Below are 20,147 nucleotides of genomic sequence, written 5' to 3'. Positions count from 1 at the left end.
ACATTTTCGGACCGTTGAAGTTCCTGACTGGACAGCGATTCACAAGTAACAGTGACCCCAAGACAGCAGTCCGACGGTGGTTCCATACTCAGCTGGACGATTTCTACCACAAGGGAAACTCAAATTTAGTACTGCGATGGGAAAATGTGTGAACCGTTGGGGGGGGGGGGGCTGTGTTGAAAAATAGTGTAAGGTATGTAGGATAGAATGTATTTTTTTCATTACGTGTATGTACCTTACTTTGGCTAATAACAAATAGGGCAAAGACTTTCTGATTTGCCCTCGTCAGCACAAAGAGGGTTGTATAAAGATCAACACACATCAATACCTTAACGCATTCGTTTACAATTATGGCAACTGTTAATCTAGATGGTAAATTGGCTGGAAAGTCACTTATTGCGTTCCAAGAAGTTGGAGGTGCTCTGCCCTCTACGATTCTTTCCCACGTGCGTGATCCTGGAAGGGCTGTAGGGAATATACACATCACAACAAGCGAGAGTGGGAATATGGGTGTAAGAGAACTACAACTATAGTATGAGCACTGCTTTCTACCAATAAATGGTCAAAATAATTTGCTTTTGCTTGATTCCTGGTCTGTGTATAAATATCATACTCCCTTAGAGCAAACTACCCTCTTCAGAAGTGTGTGACATTGCAGTTCATACCGCCCGGAACCACTGGACAAATTCAGGCTGTGGATGGTTGTTTCTTCCTTGCCTATAAAACATACTACCGCACTATCTGCAGCTACGCCTTTAAGTATAGCCAGTTTCACGGTAAGCTCCACGACAGAATATTTCGCATTCGGTTGCATGTCATCACATTCCACAAGTTCTCATCACACCGTCGCACCAATATGATTCTACATGGGTTCGCTAAGAGCGGATACTTAGTTGAACGTCCTGCACAGTTTGTAGCTCCCAAGGAGTTTGCCTTCAGTTGATGAGGCGAACATTTGTGATCACTGTGGCGTGCCATTTTTCATTCGGTGTTCATGGTGCAAGTTAATGGTGTGTTTTGAACATTTCTGTCGAGGAGCTGTATTTCTGTACCTCCCGGACACCTCATTTTCTGTCACCCTTCTGATTCACATGGTGAGTCATTAGCAACTAATATTTTTCCTGTTATAATTGTTAACACAACACTTTCCAATGAGCCTCACTAATGACTGAACTTCTAACAGGCGTCGGGTTCCTCGTAAGTATTGGCCAGTGTAAAGTTACCCCGTTGCGGCTGTATACAAGCAAACCAGTTACTCGTACTGTAGGTACTTGGGCTATGTATGACATTGTTTAAAAAGAATAGCTCTATCTAGTCATAGGGTCGAGCTATGCACGTCTGCTTTCATGCCCCACAGCTAGCTCGCTGAATCTTTAGATGTGATCCTGCAGTCAGATAGTCTGTCCACTGGTCCATTGGCTAGGATTGCGCATTAGTAAAATAGATGGAAATATAAAAGAGAACTGAATAATTTAGTGGAAAGGGTTCTATTCTAATGCCTGCAGTTGAGATTGATGACAAAAAATTATGCTGCACCTATTCAAGAAAAGACATTTCAATCTATGGAAAGTGGTCCTACGACAATCGAAATGGAAACAGAAAATTCCCTTATCAAATGAGAACGTTACAAGAATGGTAGCATATTTCCCAAACTAAATAGTCATCAAAGACTCACGGAAACTAAATCCATTTCGTTATCACGATACGTTAAACTTTCACCAGTTCAAAACTGTTCTGAGTTCAGTATGATGGCCGGCCGGGGTGGGTGAGCGGTTCCAGGCGCTACAGTCTGGAACCGTGCGACCGTTACGGTCGCAGGTTCGAATCCTGCCTCGGGCATGGATGTGTGTGCTGTCCTTAAGTTAGTTAGGTTTAAGTAGTTCTAAGTTCTAGGGGACTGATGAGCTCAGACGTTAAGTCCCATAGTGCTCAGAGCCATTTGAACCTTTTTTTTCAGTATGATGAATCACAAATCAACACACACGATCGAGAGAATAGTAATTCAAACTCTGTCTATTCTCAGTTCTGTACTACAAATGGTAAAAAATGAGAGTCCTACTCTGGAGCACATTCGGACCTCTCTAAATATAAAGTCTCTTCAGAAGTCAAAGTACGGTAGCAGCCGTTCATCGCCCAAAGTCAAACACCTGTATAACTAAGTGAATCATGTACGTTTCCTCAGACAGATCTGCCTTCTCCAGGATCTCGACATAAAGGCCCAAATAGCACCCTTGAGCTCTTCGCTCGGGAAGTCCCAGTCTCCACTTGACTCCCATAGTCTACTATCTGCTTTTCCATTCGCTGAAGGCCATTCGCATCAAAAGTACATCGTCCTTATACTATGCAGACATAATTTGATTCACGTTGACCACTTCCCGGTCCAAACTAATATATTACAGCAATAAATAAATAAAGAAAATGAAAACATTCGGTTACACTCAGATAATTTACAATAAATTCAAATAATAGTTGGTTCATAAATAAACGATTAAGCATTCTTGCGTAAGTATGCTCATGATAAATGACAACAGATTATTTCTAAGTATTATTTAAACAATTATTTATGCCTTCTTGACAGGCGTTTCTTGGTTCTCTTTTCAATTGTGATGTCTGCTAACTCATACGACTGACCACTTTTAAATTAGTACAGTTTTATTAATAGCACTTGCAACCAACATTTAAATAATGCTACTGGCGCAATAGTAAACTATTCATTAAATAAAAACAGTATAACAGAATATGAGGTATTCATGCTGCATTCATTTGCTGTGTAAATATGGAGAATCCGATACTCTGAGAAACATTTGCATAGAGAAAAAAATGTAAAAGACGACGTAAATCAATAAATAAAATAGATTCAGACACATAGCCTTCAGGGATGATAGCTATAGCGCAATTCTGCTATCTGTGATAACGTTTGTTGAAATCGCACGAAGCGATTAAAAGTTGTTAATGCATAGGGTCACTATGAAAACGTGTATTCTCTGTGAGATATTAACTTCTGTAGTTTAAGAGATAATGAAATATTGTTGTGTCATTGGATGTGCCTCATTTATCAGAGATCGCCAATGTATTCAGATTTGCTTCAGTACGTGATGTTATTCTCGGATCTCAAAAAGCTGCAACTTGGCCATCTTTAAGGTCGCCTCAGAGTCCATTGGTGGTCATTCCGCATTCTACTAAGCGAGCGACCATTGTCCAGCTTCCTTCTTCTGGGATTTACCCACACCCGGTCTTTGTCCCGGGCCGACGGGGAGTGGCCGCTGTGGTCTGTCGTGAGCTCTGGTTCCGCTACTGCTCAGCCGTACATCAAATGCACATTATTTCGTGACAGTTTAGGGTGGCCGATTAGCCCGCATAAATAAGGGTGACGTTACACCGTAGAAGGGGATTTTATTTAACGCATGTCATACACATGATTTTCATTCATTTTGAGGTTAAAAAATGGTTCAAATGGCTCTGAGCACTATGGGACTTAACATCTGAGGTCATCAGTCCCCTAGAACTTAGAACTACTTTAGCCTAACCAACCTAAGGACATCACACACATCCATGCCCGAGGCAGGATTCGAATCTGCGACCGTAGCGGTCGCGCGGTTCCAGACTGAAGCGCCTAGAACCGCTCGGCCACCACGGCCGGCTTTGAGGTTATAACTGTCCTTAAGAACCATGAGGGTGTACACAAATCTATTTCTATCAATTATGTAACTAATTATACTTTGCAAAGTCAATAAATCACATAAAATGTGTGTAAAGTAACCCTGGTTGACGGTCATCAACACATAAACTCGTACAGCATCTGATAAAAAGTATCCGCGCATCCCTATGCAGTCCAGAATTGAGCACATGTCACGAGAAACTGATCCGTCGCTATAAGAGGAGGCATGGTGTATTGTTTTGAAAGTAGGGAAACAGTAACAGCAGTATAGGTCGTTCAGGTGAGCTCAGTGACTTCAAACATGGGCTAGTGATTAGATGTCATCTGAGTAAAAAATCCATTAGGGAAATTACGACCCAAGCAGAACTGCCCAAGTCGGCTGTCAGTGACGTGACTCGTGATGAGGGAAAAAGAAGGAAAAACCACAGATAAATCAAGACCAGGCAGACCTGATGTACTGACAGACGACGATCGTTGAGCATTGAGGCGGGTGGTTGCTAAACATCGCAAGAAGTCAGCGGAAGGAATGACTTGTGAGTTCCAAATTGTTGCCAATAGTTCAGCCAGATCAATGATTATGTGTAGCATGTTAAAAAGAATGGGATACAATGGTCGGGCACCTACTCATAAGCCAAATATTTTTGTATAGTTAACTCTAAAAGACACTTGGGGTGGTGTAATCAGTGACACAAATGAACAGTGAATGGCTGAAAACGAGTGATTTGGACTGATGAATCACGCCATACTTTGCAGCAATCAGATGGAAGTAACTGGGTGTCGGGAATGGCAGGGGAATGTTACTTGTCACCATGTGTAGCGCCAGAAGTGAAGTGTGGAGGAGGTGGTGTCACCGTGGTTCCCTTATTGTACTTAAGGAAACGGTAAATACGAAAGGATAAGAACACATTTTATAGCATTGTGTACTGAGTACAGTAGAAGAACAGCTCAGTGATGGCGACAGCATGACACTGCAACCTGGCATTAAGCAGAATCTGTACAGGAGATTTGTGAACAGTAGCATTCCTGAAATGGACTGTCCTTCCCAGAGTCTCGATCAGATCGAAGGTGGAACAAGTTTGGAATAAATTAGAGCTTCGACTTGTCCCAGACCGCAGCTGCAGCATAAATACCTTCTCTGATTTCGGCTCGTGAATGGGCTGCCTTTCCTCCACACACGTTCGGACACGTCACTGATAGTGTTGCCAGCAGAGTGCAAGCCGTGATGAAGGCGAAGGTTGGACACACCCCATATTAATGTCTAATAGCTGTCCGGTACTTTATACTTCGCAAGCTACTCTATGGGTCATTGCGGAGGGTAATCACCACATGCAGCAAACTGCTGTAGAATGGAAAAAGGACAGCGTGGAGCGAGCATGAAGCATCATTTAGATTCATTACTAGTAGCTTATCTTTTTTTCACGTTTTCACATAATATAATGTCCGAACGGATCCTTTTTCTGTAAAACCAGTAAGCACTGAATGAAGTTTCAAGTAAAACATGGGTTCGAAGATTCCAAGACGAGATATAGATCAGAATGCTACATATTTGGGCAGCAGAATAACAACGAAAATTGAAGGAAAGTAGTTTAAGCAGATGTGGACTACAACACTGAACAACGTTTTGATTCAGTACGGATGCATGTTAAAGTAGATGTTAAATTACATCTGCAATACGTTAATATTTGATGTTTGATTGCTGATTAGTTTTGTACAATGAATTATCGTTTGACGATGCAGATGATTCTCTAAAAAAATCAGCGATAACCAAAATCGAAGGAAGAAAGATACGAGTTTCATGTCCCAACGACAAAGATATCATTTAGGACAGAAAACAGAATGTAAGCTTATCTTATCTTCAAATGGTTCAAATGGCTCTGAGCACTATGGGACTTAACATCTGTGGTCATCAGTCCCATAGAACTTAGAACTACTTAAACCTAACTAACCTAAGGACATCACACACATCCACGCCCGAGGCAGGATTCGAACCTGCGACCGTAGCAGTCGCGCGGTTCCCGAGTGAGCGCCTAGAACCGCGAGACCACCGCGGCCGGCTATCTTATCATCAAAGAGCTGCTTAATATCAATCATGTTGAGCTAATTACCCATAATAGTAACACACAGCTGGTCTGCCGTATCTCTTCTGGTGTAATATTGTGTGGCGTATCTGTTTGAAAGAAGAAAATAACGAATAGTGGACTTCCAGACTGTGAATTACAAAATGCAGCAAAGTTGTCCAGCCAACTATGAGAATATGTGTGTGATGTTGGCTGAGCAGGGCATTTTCTCGCTCTTCGATACACACAGAAAAAAATAAAGCAAGAAGAGACAACACTGAGTGACAGAAGTCATGGGATAGTGACATGCACGTATACAGATGGCGATGGTGTCATGTGCACAAGGCATGAAAGGACAGTGCATTACTGTTGCTGTCGCTTGAACTCGGGTGGTTCATCTGAATTAAGCGACTTTGAACCGGCAATGGTAGTTGGAGCTACAAGCATGGGGGATTCAATTTCGGAGATCGTTAGGATACTCAGTATTCCGAGATCCACAGTGTCAAGAACGTGCCGAGGAAACGAAATTTCAGGTATTACCTGTTACCACGGGCCACGCTGTGTCCGACAGCCTTCGCTGAACGGCACAGAACAGCGGAGTTTGTCTAGGTTTGTCAGTGGTAACAGACAAACAACACTGTGAAATAACGACGGAAATCAATGTGGGACGTACGACGAACGTGTCGTTAGAACAGTGCTGCAAAATTTGGCGGTAATGGGCTATGGCAGCAGATGACCGATATGAGTACCTTTGCTAACAGCACGACATCGCCTGCAGCGCGTCTTATGGGCTCGTGATCATATCGGTTGGATTCTAGACGACTGGAAGATCGTGGCCTTGTCAGATGATTGGGTGTTGGCACCATAATGGTGTGGGTTGTGTTTACGTGGAATGTTCTGGGCTCTCTGATCCAACTGAAACTTTCATTGACTGGAATGATTATGTTCGGCTACTTGGAGACCATCTGTCACCATTCATGGACTTCATGTTTCCAAAAAACGATGGAATTTTGATGGATGACAATGCGGCATCTCATCAGGCCACAGCTGTTCGCGATTGGTTTGGACATCCTGGACAGTTCGAGTGGGTGATTTGCCCACTCACATTATCTGATATAAATCCCATCGAACATTTATGGGACACAATCGAGAGATCAGTTCTTGCAAAAAGCCTGCACCGTCAACACTTTCGCAATTGTGGACGGCTATAAACGCAGCAAGCCTCAATATTTCTGCAGGGGACTTCCAAGTACTACGCTGGGCAAAAGGATGTCCGACACAGTATTAGTGGTATCCAATGACGTTAGTCACCTGAGTGTATAAAATGTTATTCAGAGATAGGTGAAAGTTGTTGGACTCCGCGTTTGCTAAAAAGAGTCTGGACTGTTCTACAACTCGAGAAAATGTGTAAGGGATTTGAGCGGCTGGTGAGAGAAACCACTCACCTCGTTGACGCCCCGGACGATGGCTCGCATGGTGGCGTTGCGCGGCCCATCCACCGTCTTGCCGTCGTCCGTGGGCCCCCAGGAGGCGCTGTAGATGTCGATCAGGTTCGGCTCGTGGCCCATCGAATTGGCCTCAATCAGGTCCGTCATGTAGGGCTGGTCCAGCATGCGGATACCTGCAGCAGTTAACGTTTGTGTCTCAAGATATTTGCTCCTTGTAGCAATTAGCAACTATCATTTACTTGCATTTAATCTCGCTGTGTCACACACACACACACACACACACACACACACACACACATACACACACACACACTCGCACACATGCAGATACGCACGTGTGCGTTCGAATTTAGGTGTTAAAAATTTCTATACGCAGAATTTTACATTCTCTCTCGATTTCTTCAGTTTATAACACTTCTCGATACACAACTTCACGTATTTTCTGACAAAGCTACAGTAATTGCAGAGATTATTTCTTTCACGCTGATGCATCGCATCCTGCAGAAGAATGTTATACTGAAACCTATCTCCCCCACCCCCTGTTGATTCTTCGTTATGGTGCTACAACGGATGACTGCATGACCACGCAGTGTTGAGGATCAACAACATAATCTCGTATTTCGAGGAATATCAGTCGTTTGAGTTAATTAGTTTCTGGGCGTTTTTTTTTCCAAAAAGGAAAATTTATATTTAAGTTTGATATGTCACATAAATGTTGATGACCGAAGTAAAGAGGATTTATGGCACAGACTAGCAGCAGCAAGAGAAACGTTTCTGAAGCAACAAAATTTATTAACATTGAATATCAATTTAAGAGTTAGAAAGTATTTACTGAAATTATTTGACTTTAAGTGTAGCCTTATATGGGGATGAAATGTGCCCAAAAACTAGAGCAAAGAAGAGGAAATTAGAATTTTTTAAAATGAGGTATTATAGAAGTATGTAGAAAATTTGTTGGGTAAACCGCATTGCTACAAAAAAGGTTGAAGAGAAAAGAGATTTTGGGGCGCAATTTGACGAAAAAAGCGATAAGTCGATAGGGCAGAAGTCAATAATCAATAATTAGTTAAAAAAAGGTTCAAATGGCTCTGAGCGCTTTGGGACTTAACTTCTTTGGTCATCAGTCCCCTAGAACTTAGAACTACTTAAACCCAACTATCCTAAGGACATCACACTCATCCATGCCCGAGGCAGGATTCGAACCTGCGACCGTAGCGGTCGCGCGGTTCCAGACTGTAGCACCTAGAACCGCTCGGCCATTCCGGCCGGCAATAATTAGTTAAGTTGGTAATTGAGGGAAGGGGGAAATTGTATAGACCAAGCCTCTAAGGCTTAAGTACAGTAAGAAGATCCAACTGGATATAGGTTGAAGTAACTTGCACAGAATAGACTACTGAGGGAACAACACCAAACCAGTTTTCGGACCGGTTTTCAGAGCTCAAAACAAGAATTACACTCCTGGAAATTGAAATAAGAACACCGTGAATTCATTGTCCCAGGAAGGGGAAACTTTATTGACACATTCCTGGGGTCAGATACATCACATGATCACACTGACAGAACCACAGGCACATAGACACAGGCAACAGAGCATGCACAATGTCGGTACTAGTACAATGTACATCCACCTTTCGCAGCAATGCAGGCTGCTATTCTCCCATGGAGACGATCGTAGAGATGCTGGATGTAGTCCTGTGGAACGACTTGCCATGCCATTTCCACCTGGCGCCTCAGTTGGACCAGCGTTCGTGCTGGACGTGCAGACCGCGTGAGACGACGCTTCATCCAGTCCCAAACATGCTCAATGGGGGACAGATCCGGAGATCTTGCTGGCCAGGGTAGTTGACTTACACTTTCTAGAGCACGTTGGGTGGCACGGGATACATGCGGACGTGCATTGTCCTGTTGGTACAGCACGTTCCCTTGCCGGTCTAGGAATGGTAGAACGATGGGTTCGATGACGGTTTGGATGTACCGTGCACTATTCAGTGTCCCCTCGACGATCACCAGTGGTGTACGGCCAGTGTAGGAGATCGCTCCCCACACCATGATGCCGGGTGTTGGCCCTGTGTGCCTCGGTCGTATGCAGTCCTGATTGTGGCGCTCACCTGCACGGCGCCAAACACGCATACGACCATCATTGGCACCAAGGCAGAAGCGACTCTCATCGCTGAAGACGACACGTCTCCATTCGTCCCTCCATTCACGCCTGTCGCGACACCACTGGAGGCGGGCTGCACGATGTCGGGGCGTGAGCGGAAGACGGCCTAACGGTGTGCGGGACCGTAGCCCAGCTTCATGGAGACGGTTGCGAATGGTCCTCGCCGATACCCCAGGAGCAACAGTGTCCCTAATTTGCTGGGAAGTGGCGGTGCGGTCCCCTACGGCACTGCGTAGGATCCTACGGTCTTGGCGTGCATCCGTGCGTCGCTGCGGTCCGGTCCCAGGTCGACGGGCACGTGCACCTTCCGCCGACCACTGGCGACAACATCGATGTACTGTGGAGACCTCACGCCCCACGTGTTGAGCAATTCGGCGGTACGTCCACCCGGCCTCCCGCATGCCCACTATACGCCCTCGCTCAAAGTCCGTCAACTGCACATACGGTTCACGTCCACGCTGTCGCGGCATGCTACCAGTGTTAAAGACTGCGATGGAGCTCCGTATGCCACGGCAAACTGGCTGACACTGACGGCGGCGGTGCACAAATGCTGCGCAGCTAGCGCCATTCGACGGCCAACACCGCGGTTCCTGGTGTGTCCGCTGTGCCGTGCGTGTGATCATTGCTTGTATAGCCCTCTCGCAGTGTCCGGAGCAAGTATGGTGGGTCTGACACACCGTTGTCAATGTGTTCTTTTTTCCATTTCCAGGAGTGTAAAAAGGGGCGAGGACAATACTGTGTAGAGAAAACTCTGATTTTGTTTTTACTGTTCTGCCAAAGCACCATTAAATAATGTAGTTCTTCTTGATACGATTCGAAAGCCATTTATGATCATTTATGATAGTTAGTTCTGTTATACGTAAATTAAAGGTAGATGGGGGGGGGGGGGGAAGGAATGGAATTACTGATGTCAGCAGCATCGGGAAATTACGCGGAATCGAGTGAATGCATGGTGTCTATTCTTTCGGACTTGTGTATGCTGTGAAATATGTGCAAGAGAGGCTAGAAGCGTGTTGTAAGTGAGAGCCGGGACTGAGCGCAGTTTTCATCTCACTATATGCTATCGAGGCGTGAAATGGTGCTCGGCTGACATACTGTGCTTTCATATTTAACACTTTCAAAGCTCCATGGCAAACTTTACGAGACACCATAATGGCTAACTCTTGTTCTGATTAATTCTTCGAATTTTGTTGAAATGAACATAGTTTAATAAAAAACAGCCTCAATAGAAAAGAATAGAGTACGTCGAGAAATTATTTTACTTTGCACTCTACCACTTATCGAGAAGCTATTTTCCTTATTTTAGTGAGTGATAACAGTTACGTACCCCCTTGCTAAATACTGTCTGAGACACACTGCCGGGTGCTGTTTCGCGGTGCGGCGGTTCGTCGGTTGACCAGAAGGAAATAACCCAACAGCCAGAAATACTTCACCAAAGCAACTAGCTTCTATACGTTAGTTTCCACAACAAATTGTTAAAGACTGATACCATGATTCCGCTAGGATTTTATGATTTTTGTTCAAAGCATTTGAATCGGTCATTGAAGAAACGATCTGCATTTTTAAGAGGTGAACAGACCTATTTGGATGTAAGATACAGTGTGTGTGTGTGTGTGTGTGTGTGTGTGTGTGTGCGTCGGGGTGTGGATATAATTCAGTCACACTGGTTCGGTGCCTCATCTCAAAGATACACGTGGTTTTCAATGGAATCGTATATCATTATTCCTGCAAAACAATGACAAGTTCTAGTTATGATAATGGAGGTGGATAACGATCACGCACTCTACTCTACAAAGCAGACCACAAAGGCTCAACAATACTGAGCTCTGTTGATTGTGGTGGCCAGGAGAGATGCGACAGTTCATCCTCGTCTTCAGAAAATCAGTCTTGGACGATGCGAGGTGTGTGAACAGGGATCCTGTCGTTTGGAACACAGTTCCACCACTGGGGAACAAACACTGTGCAATGGGATGGGCCTGATCAACCAAAGTAGTCACTTAAGCCTTGGCTATAACGAGAGCTGGTAGATAGTAATGCGACTCACAGAATACCACCGATATGGCTCCCCAAATTATCACCGACACCCCGCCAAGCTTCAGTTTTGGGACTTAAAATCGACCAGAAACTGGAAACCGAGTGAAAGAAGACTCATCTGACCAAATGACATTTTTCTGCTGCTCCGCAGTACAAGACAGCTTCGGCAGAATGATTTCCCCATGCGGGCATTTGACTCATTGACTAGTGGTTTTGGAATTCCAGCTCGCCCTGCAGTTCCTGTTTCTGGTACTTCCTTCGTGTTGTTTTGGTGTTGAAATACTAAACACCTTTTTCCAAAGCTGCTACACAGAGGAAGACCGCACTGCAGTTCCTTCTCTGAATCCTCGCACAAACGAAAAAATGGCTGACATCGAAATAAGTGTCCAAGGAATAGAAAAGCAACTGGAATCACTCAATAGAGGAAAGTCCACTGGACCTGACGGGATACCAATTCGATTCTACACAGAGTACGCGAAAGAACTTGCCCCCCTTCTAACAGCCGTGAACCGCAAGTCTCTAGAGGAACGGAAGGTTCCAAATGATTGGAAAAGAGCACAGGCACTCCCAGTCTTCAAGAAGGGTCGTCGAGCAGATGCGCAAAACTATAGATCTATATCTCTGACGACGATCTGTTGCAGAATTTTAGAACATGTTTTTTGCTCGCGTATCATGTCATTTCTGGAAACCCAGAATCTACTATGTAGGAATCAACATGGATTCCGGAAACAGCGATCGTGTGAGACCCAACTCGCCTTATTTGTTCATGAGACCCAGAAAATATTAGATACAGGCTCCCAGGTAGATTCTATTTTTCTTGACTTCCGGAAGGCGTTCGATACAGTTCCGCACTGTCGCCTGATAAACAAAGTAAGAGCCTACGGAATATCAGACCAGCTGTGTGGCTGGATTGAAGAGTTTTTAGGAAACAGAATACAGCATGTTGTTATCAATGGAGAGACGTCTACAGACGTTAAAGTAACCTCTGGCGTGCCACAGGGGAGTGTTATGGGACCGTTGCTTTTCACAATATATATAAATGACTTAGTAGATAGTGTCGGAAGTTCCATGCGGCTTTTCGCGGATGATGCTGTAGTATACAGAGAAGTTGCAGCATTAGAAAATTGTAGCGAAATGCAGGAAGATCTGCAGCGGATAGGCACTTGGTGCAGGGAGTGGCAACTGACCCGTAACATAGACAAATGGAATGTATTGCGAATACATAGAAAGAAGGATCCTTTATTGTATGATTGTATGATAGCGGAACAAACACTGGTAGCAGTTACTCCTGTAAAATATCTGGGAGTATGCGTGCGGAACGATTTGAAGTGGAATGAGCATATAAAATTAATTGTTGGTAAGGCGGGTGCCAGGTTGAGATTCATTGGGAGAGTCCTTAAAAAATGTAGTCCATCAACAAAGGAGGTGGCTTACAAGACACTCGTTCGACCTATACTTGGGTATTGCTCATCAGTGTGGGATCCGTACCAGGTCGGGTTGACAGAGGAGATAGAGAAGATCCCAAGAAGAGCGGCGCGTTTCGTCACAGGGTTATTTGGTAAGCGTGATAGCGTTACGGAGATGTTTAGCAAACTCAAGTGGCAGACTCTGCAAGAGAGGCGCTCTGCATCGCGGTGTAGCTTGCCGTCCAGGTTTCGAGAGGGTGCGTTTCTGGATGAGGTATCGAATATATTGCTTCCCCCTACTTATACCTCCCGAGAAGGTCACGAATGTAAAATTAGAGAGATTCGAGCGCGCACGGAGGCTTTCCGGCAGTCGTTCTTCCCGCGAACCATACGCGACTGGAACAGGAAAGGGAGGTAATGACAGTGGCACGTAAAGTGCCCTCCGCCACACACCGTTGGGTGGCTTGCGGAGTATAAACGTAGATGTAGATGTAGACACTATTCTGACGACAGCTGACATTTACAACATAATGAGGACATCGTTCATGTGGCCGTTCCTCATGAAATACAAGAGCGCGACCTACAGTCTTGGCTGGCAACTGCATTTATATGTGCAAGTCTACATTTTCCCGAGGTATTTTCATACTTTTGTGCAATTCTTATGTAGGCCCACACCGTACTGAGGTTCCTTCCGAATGAAATTGCGGGCATAACAGCTACCACTTTCGATATTCCGACATTACACAGGGATTTTATATAGTTAAAACAATCCGCATTACGGCAGTCAGTGAGATGTGGACGAGTTATTTGCATAAAACGATCAGTTTAATAGCAGGATTTGAAGCATACACTCTCACGCCACCGATGTGAAAATTAATTTCGCCGAGCATTTGTTTAATAAAACAAACAAGGACACTTCCACCGTCCGAGAGGAGCACACAAAGGCAGTAATGAATCCCTCTCCAGGTTGAATTGTATGGTTTACAGATTGTAATTAGAATTAGCAATTATGCGTTTGGGTGGATAATGAGATGAAGTTAACAAAACTGATGTGTTCCACACTCTAAATAAACTTTTTATTTATTGAAATATATCTTCAATAATACACATATAACGAGAACGTGCAAACATGTTGGTACAGTGTTGCGCGCAGTGCGCTAGTCTGAGAGAAGGGAGGCGAGCCAGAGCTGGAAATAATCTGCGCAGGGAATTAACGATCGTGGATGGTCCACAAGTCAAGCCATATTCTTGTATCTGCTGTACTATTGATTTATTTTTCATGGGTGACTTGCAGGTGAGGTTAGGGTTGGGAACGTGACCCAACCCATTCCCTCTCTACTAGGAATCCAGTTCCTAACCTATACCCATTCTGTTGAAGACAATTCGGAGCATCTTACCATATTTCTTATTGTGATTCTGATATTTAACCCTGCTGTTCTGTTCGGGTCTATATGACCCGAAACGAATATGAACGTTATTTTACATTATGTAAATACCAATATATATTTATGAAACTTTGTGACTTTGTCTGAAAATGGATGAGCAGCATGTGTTTTAAAAGGTTTTAAAAAAGTTTAAGAAGTTTGGGCTTCAACTGTAATAGTTGCATATGTAATGTTCGGGTCATAATGACCCGACACAAATATGTTTAGTGTAACTCGTATTTATTTCTAAAATCTGGAAATGGCGAAAATTATTTTTGTTGTGTTGTGTGGGAATAGTGACTGCATCATTCCAACTTACTCTCAACAATCACCTAAAGCTCCATGCGTTCACAACAATGGGCTTGTTTGTTGCTTTCCCCAGGAAATAATAATTGGCAGTTCTCAATAATTGGAATGCTTTGTTTCTGCCCAGTTTGACTTGTGACACCATGGCGATGAGACCATTGAATGATCGTGAGTTGGAAGAAATAGTAAATGCCTCACCAGATGAAGGATCACTTTCTGAGTTTGAAGATCACATCAGCAATGCATCTGAAAGCGAGTGTTCCGATGACAGTTACGACAGTCCACAGCCCATACAAAATAGTGTAGAGACTTTTCTTTCTAAAAATGGGAATATAGAATGGCAGTTGCATCCACCAGCACAACATGGTCGCCTACCAGCTTCGAACATCATCAAGAGTACCCCAGGAGTTACCAGGTATGCAGTCAGCAGAATATCTGATGTAAAATGTTCATTTGAAGCAGTATTTCACACAGCGCTTCAAAATGAAATAATAGAGATGACAAATATTGAAGGGCAGCGAGTTTATGGTGAACAGTGGACAGATATTGATGGTTCTGTTTTCCATGCATACTTAGGACTCTTACTCCTAGCGGGTGTATATCGATCTCATGGGGAGTCTACAAAAAGTTTGTGGGATAAAGATACTGGGCGAAACATATTTCGAGCAACCATGTCTCATGAAACATTCTGTAAGATATCACGTGTCCTGCGATTTGACAAGAAATCTACTAGAGAGGAAAGACGACGTACTGACAAACTTGCCGCAATTCGTAGTATTTGGGAGAAGTGGGTAGAGGTCCTTCCTAAACTGTATAATCCAGGAGAAAATGTTACTGTTGACGAGCAGTTAGTAGCATTTAGAGGTCGCTGTCCATTCAAGCAGTATATCCCAAGTAAACCGGCAAAATATGGGATCAAAATATGGACCATGTGTGACAGCAAAACTTCATACGTACTGAAAGCCCAAATTTATACAGGAAAGGTGAGTGGAGCGGCACCAGAAAGAAATCAGGGAATGAGGGTGGTATCTGATCTCACTTCTGAGTTACGTGGTCAGAATATCACGTGTGACAACTTTTTTACGTCGTACAATTTGGGGCAGCTGCTTCTGAAAAGGAAATTGACTATGTTGGGAACTATACGGAAAAATAAGCCGGAGCTTCCACACAAAATGACCAACAAGGAGGTACACAGCTCTTCATTTTACTTCACAAATGACACTACTGTGGTTAATTATATTCCTAAGAGACACAAGAATGTTGTACTTATGAGCACTCTCCACCATGATGCGGAAATCAGTGACAGGGCTGATAAGAAGCCAAAAATGATTTTGGACTATAATTCAACCAAAGGTGCTGTAGACACGCTTGATCAGTTATTAGGTACATATACATGCAAACGAAAAAGTAATAGGTGGCCAATGATAGTTTTCTACAATATTCTTGATGTTTCTGCTTATAATGCATACGTTTTGTGGATTTCGGTTGACCCTAATTGGAATGCAAGCAAATTGACTAGAAGGAGAATATTCTTGGAGGAACTTGGAAAGTCACTGATAAAAGAACATATTGCATCAAGAACGCATTTCCCAAGAACAGAAGATTCTTTGAGAATGGTCACAAGCATCCAAAACCCGAATGATGTGGGTGGTGTGTCAGAATCGGTAACAACAAGAAAATCTACAAAACGTGCACGCTGTAAGTTCTGTCCATCAAGTAATGACAATAAAACAAACATGGTGTGTGGAAAATGTAGTAAACATATTTGCAAGAAACATGTAACCTACTTGTGTCCACAGTGCAAGCAGTAAGAAAAGAACTGTAGTATTTTATAAGATGATTGTATTGAAAATTCTGTTGTTTCAAATTTATGTGAATACTTGTGCCTAAACTACAATCAGTAAGAAGAGAGGATTCTAAAGTTGTAGTGCTTTCTATGTTGGAATGTAATAAAAAAACTGTAGTGTGTTCTGTACTGTAGTGTGCTCTAAGATGAATATCTGTAATGACAACTGTCTGTTGTTAGAAAATGTCAATACTTACGTCTAAACTGTCAACAATAAGAATAGAAGTATGGAAAAACTGTAGTGCTTTCTAAGTTGAATGCCTGTAATGGAAACTGTCTGTTGTTTCAAATTTATGTGCATATTTAAATGAAAAATATCCCTCAATAAAGTTGTATGCATTGTTATTATTATTATTATTACCATTATTATTATTATTATTATTATTATTATTATTACTAACAAGGTACTGGAATAGAACAACAATGTCGATAGCTAAAACTGTACCAAAATTTATGTTTCTAAAGCATTTTGATATGTCGGGTCATATTGACCCGAACAGTATATATGTCAAGTAAAAGTGAACAGAACAGCAGGGTTAAGTGTTTTCTCAAATTCATTTTCCAAATACATCTTGTATTCAATATGTTCATCGCTCCAAATATTGTTAAAAACAGAACTTGTATATTTGCCCATTAACCAAATCACTGCGTTATTTTTTGCCTGAGGGTAGTGACTTTCCTCTGGTTTGAAGAAAATGTTAATCGGTACATTGTTTGCTGAAGTTCTTGTTATTTAAGCAATTTTCTCCCTCGTCCACCTCCAGTTGATAATCTGATCTCCACACGTGTGACGATGAGGCACACTATCAACGACGTTGCGTTTGCTGCAGAGGTTAGTGTCACTTAAGCCGATGGCAAAGAGACGCTCATTAGTGCTGATGATGTTATTCATTACCTTGTACCACGCTGTTCTCACGTCAGACGAAAGTACATCACTACTGATGTTTTTCCAGGCCACATTCCATGCTATTCCAGCATATTTAGTTTCTATGTTATTTTTCATTTCATGTTTCCGTCTTTCAGCTGAAATCGCCTTTGTTGTAACGTTTTTGGAGTTTAAAAGCTTTTTGATGAGATAACTTAGTTCAAGATAATACTCCCTAATGTATTTTAGCTTAAAACTTTTTTTTATATTTATCGGCGGCTCTACACTTTCTGGCCTGACAATATCGTATAGTTTTGCTGTAATGCACCCTGAATCGTTACACAGTATGCTCCATGTTCGTTTGACAGACAAATGCCATTGCTTTAGACTTGATGTCGGTTAGACCCATTCCTCCATTTCTTGGATCCAAAACTGCTGTCTTCACCGGCACTCGAAACAATTCCCCGTTCCACAAGAACTTTGCTAACGTGGACATGATCGTCTTCGCCACCATTGATGGAATGGGGAGAACCTGTGCTGTGTTAGGCCTTGGATAAAATATACGTGTTGATAAACAGTATTCTCTGGAACTGGTCTATGCTACGTTGGCAGTTTTCAATGAAAGCTCCCTTGATTTTTCTTGCCACCTCCCGCCAATTTATTGCTATCATTTTTAAAAGGGGAGTTGTCAATGCCATTCCAAGAGCTTTGTGTTCATTAACATGGTTCGCCCACTCAATGCGCAAGTTAGCATGCTGCTTTATATTTAGAAATTTACTTTTGTTTTCATTCACCCTCGCACCTGATGCGGAACAGTATTTTGCAAGTACCATCTCTAGTTGTGTCACATCTGTTTGGTCTCTGATGATTACGCCTACATCGACCGCGTAAGCACACACCACGGTCTTTGTTCCTTGAATGGTAATGCCTGTCAGCCTGTGCTGTAGCTGTCTCAGGAAAGTTTCCAGCGATATAACGAACAGGAGCATGGATAAAGGGCTTCCTTGGGTAACACCCCTTTTTATTGAAATTTGTTTTGTCAGTTGACAGTTAACGGAGATTTGTGCGATAACACCCATTGCCATGTTCTTGATGATGTCGATGGTTTTTGGCAGGAAGTCCATTCGGCGCATTGTCTCTGTCAGGTATTTGTGATTAATTTGATCAAATGCCTTATGGAAGTCTATGAAAGGCAGTCCACATTTTATGGTACTCAGCTACCGGGGGCGGACTGAACGGAAGTGTTATGTTCCCTTTAAATGCATTGTAAGGGAATGTAACATAAGGATAACCGTGAGAGTATAAGATTTTTACTACCAAATCTTAATTAAAGAAAAATTTCAACCAACAAATTTTAAAAAATGAGCTGTGTAATATGATTTTTCATTTGAGTACTACAGACTGCAAAATACTGTGTAGTATGAATTTCTATACTGTGGATTACTTAAATATTTCTGTTCCACTTTGGTTTACCGCACTTTTCAACGTATCTGTAAGTTCACCATAATGATTTCAATACGAAAAATAAAACATGAAATATAAAATGGATTTCCTTCATACATGATGAAGAACACTACTATTTTACGGTATAAGCTCTGCCGTAAAAACAACGGGTTTTGATTCGTCTTTTGTGGGCGACCATTTTTCTTTCAGAAATGGCTTTTCTGAAGTTAAAGCCTAAGTTTGCAAGAGTAATGTTTACTTACACGCAACCGGCCGGAGTGGCCGAGCGGTTCTACGCGCTACAGTCTGGAACCACGCGACCGCTACGGTCGCAGGTTCGAATCCTGCCTCGGGCATGGATTTGTGTGATGTCCTTAGGTTAGTTAGGTTTAAGTAGTTCTAAGTTCTAGGGGACTGATGACCTCTGATGTTAAGTCCCATAGTGCTCAGAGCCACTTGCACCATTTATTTTACTTACAAGCAAATTAAAATCATGTACAGTGAAGAGATTATACAACAAATGCCATTATGCAGCACCTTTCCGATTCTACTTTACCTGTAGGTACGTGCTTGTCTTGCAAATTTATGTTTTTAACTTTAGCAGTGCCGTCTGAAAAAAAATTGAACACCAACAAGAAAGGAAACGTTTCGTGTTTTGTATTTGGCCAATCACTGTGGAAGGTGTGTCAGAAGGTGTCTGTACTCTGCAGTAACACCAAATGTGCGTCCGCGCAATCATCCATCTGAAGCTGAGGGTGTGAACCATTGAACCTCGTAATGGTACAATAAACGACTGACTCAGGTAACTTATTTATATTTAATTATCAGTCGTGTTCCTCATGTTCCTGTGATTTATGGACGACTAATTACCATGATTTTAATCTTAAACAAGATCATAGCGGCTGTGAAAAACGAAGGTGATTTTTCACTGTTCAGAGTAAAAAAAAAAAAAAAAAAAAATGGTTCAAATGGCTCTGAGCACTATGGGACTTAACATCTGAGGTCATCAGTCCCCTAGAACTTAGAACTACTTAAACCTAACTAAACTAAGAACATCAGACATATCCATGACCGAGGCAGGATTCGAACCTGCGATCGTAGCAGTCACGCGGTTCCGGACTGAACCGCCTAGAACCGCATGGCCACCGCGGCCGGCAGAGTTGTCAATTTTAGTACATTCAATTCGTACCTAGAGATTACAAATCGGTCACCACTTCGTAATTTGCTTAGATTTGTATGCGAAACCCTCTGAAACACTTGGTAAGCAGGCAAGCGTCCAAGACCAACTATTGCTGGTCTGCGTTCAGTCCAGGGCGTAACATAACAATGTATGGCCTGTAGCAGCTTTTGCTTGAGAACGGCGGCAGACCCAGCAGACGTCCGACAGAATTCGCTGAAGACACCCTGGATACGGGACGCGGCCGGATGTAAAACTGTGGAGCGGTACACTGCTCGCTCAGGCGACGCCGCTCCCGCTAAAGACCGCGCTAACGGCGACC

At 43.0% G+C, this 20,147-nt stretch overlaps 1 protein-coding gene across 1 annotated transcript in view; it reads right to left on the bottom strand.

Moving 5' to 3' along the window:
- Window positions 1–20,147, bottom strand: part of LOC126481920 (neuroendocrine convertase 2) — a 1,488,910-nt gene that overhangs the window by 204,818 nt on the left and 1,263,945 nt on the right. Inside the window, exon 7 of the mRNA XM_050105880.1 lies at window positions 7,161–7,336. Coding sequence (XP_049961837.1) covers window positions 7,161–7,336 — 176 coding nt within the window. The remainder of the gene's footprint in view (window positions 1–7,160; window positions 7,337–20,147) is intronic.

This window comes from Schistocerca serialis, chromosome 5 (assembly GCF_023864345.2).
Source record: "Schistocerca serialis cubense isolate TAMUIC-IGC-003099 chromosome 5, iqSchSeri2.2, whole genome shotgun sequence".
In the NCBI taxonomy this organism is placed as follows: domain Eukaryota; kingdom Metazoa; phylum Arthropoda; class Insecta; order Orthoptera; family Acrididae; genus Schistocerca; species Schistocerca serialis.
The sequence above is the reverse complement of the archived record's forward strand: the minus strand, read 5'-3'. Positions and strand labels throughout refer to the sequence as shown.